This window comes from Lactuca saligna, chromosome 9, assembly GCF_052625555.1.
Source record: "Lactuca saligna cultivar CGN05327 chromosome 9, ASM5262555v1, whole genome shotgun sequence".
NCBI lineage: Eukaryota > Viridiplantae > Streptophyta > Magnoliopsida > Asterales > Asteraceae > Lactuca > Lactuca saligna.
The window spans coordinates 79,070,910-79,075,600 of record NC_136425.1 but is presented as its reverse complement, the minus strand read 5'-3'; the positions used below and the strand labels follow the sequence as shown (position 1 = coordinate 79,075,600).

Here is a 4,691-nt window from a genome sequence, read left to right as displayed (position 1 = left end):
TCTAACCAAGTTTGACTTTAGGACAAATGGAGTATTTTGAGCTGTAGATTGAAACTTAGTCCATGTTTGTTGCATTGGTGACCTATAGAGCTTGTTATTGGATCTGTGATCAGTTCAACCATCTTCTAGACTTCAGGCTTGTGGGTCTTCTCACTGTACTTGTGGGTCGAAGGCACCAATGTTGTCCCACTAGATTGTGTTATGTATCCTTGTTCATAGGATGTTATTATGTTGTAGCGATTTGTTAGATTTGGTATATCTATATGATTACATGTATTTAATGGTTGTTTATTATTATTACTTATATATGTCGACATAGTGTGGGTGTGTTGAGGCGGTACTGCTTTGTATTGTACGCCAACAAATCCGGGAGCAATCTAGTCATAAGCTGAGGTTCGGGAGGGCATTCCAATCTTATGATGTGGGCTCGAGATCAATCCAGTCATAGGCTGAGGGCTAGGAGGGCATTCCAGTCCTATACAGTGGGTCTGAGAGCAAAATTTTAATGTAATGACATAATTGTGAAGGAAAAAAACTCGGTGTCATAGTGATTTTCTTGGAATTCGAAACTCGGTGTCAAAATTGAAATTTTGGTAAACTTAGTGAGTTTTTTGCAATTTGAGATAAGTGTTTACCGGGAGAACATAGAGAACTGGTCATTTGTTGATATTGCAACAAAATTGTAAATATAATAATATAATTGAAAAAAAAAACTTAATGCCAAAATCAAAATTGTATGATAATATATTATTTTTTTTAATTTTGTCTAAAATTCAATAAGCTTGTTGAAATGGAAGCCGGTTAATTTTTTTTTTAAAAACTATCTTATAAACTAGCTAGTTTTTGGTTTAACAAACTTAACGATATTAAAAAAAAATAAAAAATATGTTAGTTAAGTTATGATATGTTAAATATAACCTAAACATAGTAACTCAAATAAATATTAAAAAAATTACTAAAAAGATTTGCCCAAATAGGATATCTTTGCTCTAGTTTGAACCAAAGACATAAGGGGTGTTACTTTTTCGCACGAAGCGATTGAGAGCTTTTAGTTTATAACTTTTGATAAAATGTTCCATTTTTAACAAAAAAACACTATAAACTTTCGATGTTTAGTTTAAACGAAATGTTTCAAATGTAAATGCTACCCCATACAATGTTTAATAAAATGTTATCAGCTATCAACTACTTGCTACATGTTTACTCATTACCAATTAGTTTTTGCCAAACACAATCACATATAACATATTTAAAAAAAGATATTTGAGTTGACGGTTCAAAAACAATATTTAAAAAAAAAAAAAAAAAAAAAAAAAAAAAACTTATAAAGTTTGCCGAATGGAATAGTAAGTTGTAACAAACATTTTTAATGCATATCATAAAACATAAAACATGTGATAAGGTCACATAAAATGCATTATCTAAAGCGTAATTTATATACTATATAACACTATATAATTAAGCATGTGACAGTGCATTAATTTGTAAATCATTATTCTTTTATTACGTATACTTATAAATAATACCACTTTTGCTAAATTTTAAGGAGTTACTCGCTATTAATGATCAACACTTTCACATTTTTCATTTTCCCCCACTTTTATACTCAAATCAATAAATATTTTTAAATTAAAACTATAGAAATAATGAATAATCTGTACTTTGGTAAATGCGGATCATATTTTACACAATGATAATTTACGTTATCTCTCTCACGCACTAGCACCATAATCACACACACTTCTCTCACTCGTCATCCCCCATGCATTTCTACAAGAAAGATATCTGAACACAAATTCTTCTCTCTCACACATACGCCAGCTATATATATACTCCCCTCCGTCTTCAACTTCTTCACACCTCCCATAACTTCTCACCTTCCCTACAACTACCACCTTGCCGGGTCTCCAATGTCAAGGATAATGGCGGACAATACGAAAGATACCACGGCGTTTTATGATCGACGACGAGAGGCGGCAGCGAATTCAGCGCCTTCTCCGACTCTCGGGGAGCTTTTGAAGTACGTCGGCGATATTAGGAAGGAGGGAAGCGGCGATGAAACGCCGGCGCATCGCGTTTTGGAGATGAGTGAAACCAGCAACGAGCCACGTTCGTTGCCGTTTGTTTTATCGTTTAATAATTTAACGTATAGTGTGAAGGTTCGTAGTAAGATGGCTCTTCCGGCTGTATTTGGAGGGAGTACTACGAGGTTAGGTGGTGGTGGTGCTCCGGCGACGTCGATGGAGGCGGTTGGAGGAGAGCGGTTGTTTTCGAGGAGTAAGGTGTTGTTGAATGATATCTCCGGTCAAGCGAGAGACGGCGAGATACTGGCGGTGCTCGGTGCGAGTGGCTCCGGGAAATCGACTTTGATTGACGCTTTAGCGAATCGAATTGCTAAAGGTAGTTTGAAAGGAACGGTGACTTTAAACGGCGAACAATTGGAATCCAGATTACTGAAAGTGATTTCTGCTTACGTAATGCAAGATGATCTCCTTTTTCCGATGTTAACAGTCGAAGAAACGTTGATGTTCGCCGCTGAGTTCCGCCTCCCTCGAACGCTGTCCAAGTCGAAGAAGAAGTTAAGAGTTCAAGCGCTAATTGATCAACTAGGTCTCCGGAACGCTGCCAAAACTGTCATCGGAGATGAAGGTCACAGAGGAGTCTCAGGTGGTGAACGCCGTCGTGTTTCAATTGGAATTGATATCATTCATGATCCGATTATTCTACTTCTCGACGAACCCACGTCGGGGCTCGACTCCACCAGCGCTTACATGGTGGTGAAGGTTCTACAACGTATTGCACAGAGTGGAAGCATCGTCATCATGTCCATACACCAGCCGAGTTACCGGATTCTTGGATTGCTCGATCGTCTCTTGTTTCTCTCCCGTGGACAGACGGTTTACAGTGGTTCTCCGACGAATCTCCCGTTGTACTTTTCAGATTTCGGCCATCCTATTCCGGACAAAGAGAATCGGACTGAATTCGCACTCGATTTAATCAGAGAACTCGAAGGATCACCAGGTGGAACCAAAAGCTTAGTTGAATTCAATAAATCATGGCAAAACCTCAAAAGGTCTCGAAACAGCATTTCCACTGGCAACGAAACACCAACACACGGTTTATCGCTGAAAGAAGCCATCGGCGCAAGTATATCCAGAGGTAAATTAGTCTCCGGCGCCGGCGCCAGCAATGACATCAACCCTAATTCACTTGTCCCTACCTTCGCGAATCCAATGTGGATGGAATTGATGGTTTTATCAAAACGATCATTCACTAATTCACGAAGAATGCCTGAGCTATTTGGGATTCGTCTAGGTGCTGTTGTGGTTACAGGTTTCATACTTGCCACCATGTACTGGAACCTCGATAATTCTCCAAAAGGTGTTCAGGAACGATTAGGGTTCTTCGCATTCGCCATGTCCACAACCTTCTACACCTGTGCAGACGCATTGCCTGTCTTCCTTCAAGAACGTTACATTTTCTTACGAGAAACAGCTTACAACGCTTACAGACGTTCATCATACGTTCTCTCTCACTCCCTAGTTGCAATCCCAGCTCTCGTCTTCCTCTCCTTCGCATTCTCTGCAATCACATTTTGGGCGGTGGGACTCGACGGTGGTTTTTCAGGTTTCGTTTTCTATTTCTTCATAATCCTTGCCTCCTTCTGGGCCGGAAGCTCCTTCGTCACATTTCTCTCCGGCGTCGTTCCTCACGTCATGCTCGGATACACCATTGTCGTCGCAATTCTCGCTTACTTCCTTCTCTTCAGTGGCTTCTTCATCAACCGTGATCGAATCCCCGATTACTGGATCTGGTTCCACTACATCTCCCTCGTCAAATACCCATACGAAGCAGTTCTACAAAACGAATTCCAAAATCCGATCAAGTGCTTCGTTCGTGGAACTCAAATCTTCGACAACAGTCCTCTCGGAGAAATCGATAACTCCATGAAAGTTAAACTATTACAAAGCATGAGTAAATCACTAGGGGTGAACATCACCAGCACCACCTGTTTGACCACCGGCGCCGACATACTGAAACAGCAGGGAATCACCGATCTAAGCAAATGGAACTGCCTGTGGGTGACGGTGGCTTGGGGCTTCTTCTTTAGGATCCTATTTTACTTCTGCTTGTTGTTAGGAAGCAAGAACAAGAGGAGGTAAAGTGTAAAGATTTGAATCTTGATGTACTGGAATGCAATTTCATGATTACAGTTACTTTTTACTTTTTATTTTTTTGGGAATGTAATGAAAATATTAAATTTGGTTAGGTGTAAAACTGTTGGGAATTTGCAAAATATTCATATGAATTTAAGTCAAAATCACCTTCTAACTTTAGGTTACCTGCAATCTTTATGTGGCCCCAAGTTTATTTTCTCTTTTAATTAATGATATATTTTTAAAAAATCATACAAACATTTATGTTGTAAAAAAACTTGTCAACTGTCATAAAAAATGTAAATATTATTTTTACGAATTTATATTTTCTATGTTGTTAGAGTGTACCAAACCACCGACCACTTGACATGTCTTTGCGTATTGCAAAGTGAATTGTTAAGGTGATGAATGCATGATATAAATTTTCATGGTTTCAGTTTGGTTATCTTTACGTGTGGTATTTTAAGTCTTAGGAAACGTTATGTTTATGAATGCTTTAGATGTTCATTATAGTCAAAGAATTTGATCCAAGCG

The 4,691-nt window shown here is 38.6% G+C and overlaps 1 protein-coding gene across 1 annotated transcript; it reads left to right on the top strand.

Moving 5' to 3' along the window:
* Nucleotides 1–1,844: 1,844 nt before the first annotated feature.
* LOC145017312 (ABC transporter G family member 6-like) lies at nt 1,845–4,299 on the top strand. Its single transcript, XM_078975362.1, has one exon. The coding sequence runs from the start codon at nt 1,911–1,913 to the stop codon at nt 4,161–4,163; it is 2,253 nt and encodes a 750-aa protein (XP_078831488.1). The 5' UTR covers nt 1,845–1,910; the 3' UTR covers nt 4,164–4,299.
* The last annotated feature ends 392 nt before the right edge of the window (nt 4,300–4,691 follow it).

Coding starts and splice junctions, on each gene's coding strand:
- LOC145017312 (XM_078975362.1), top strand. CDS start 1,911: ATGTCAAGGATAATGGCGGACAATACGAAAGATACCACGGCGTTTTAT.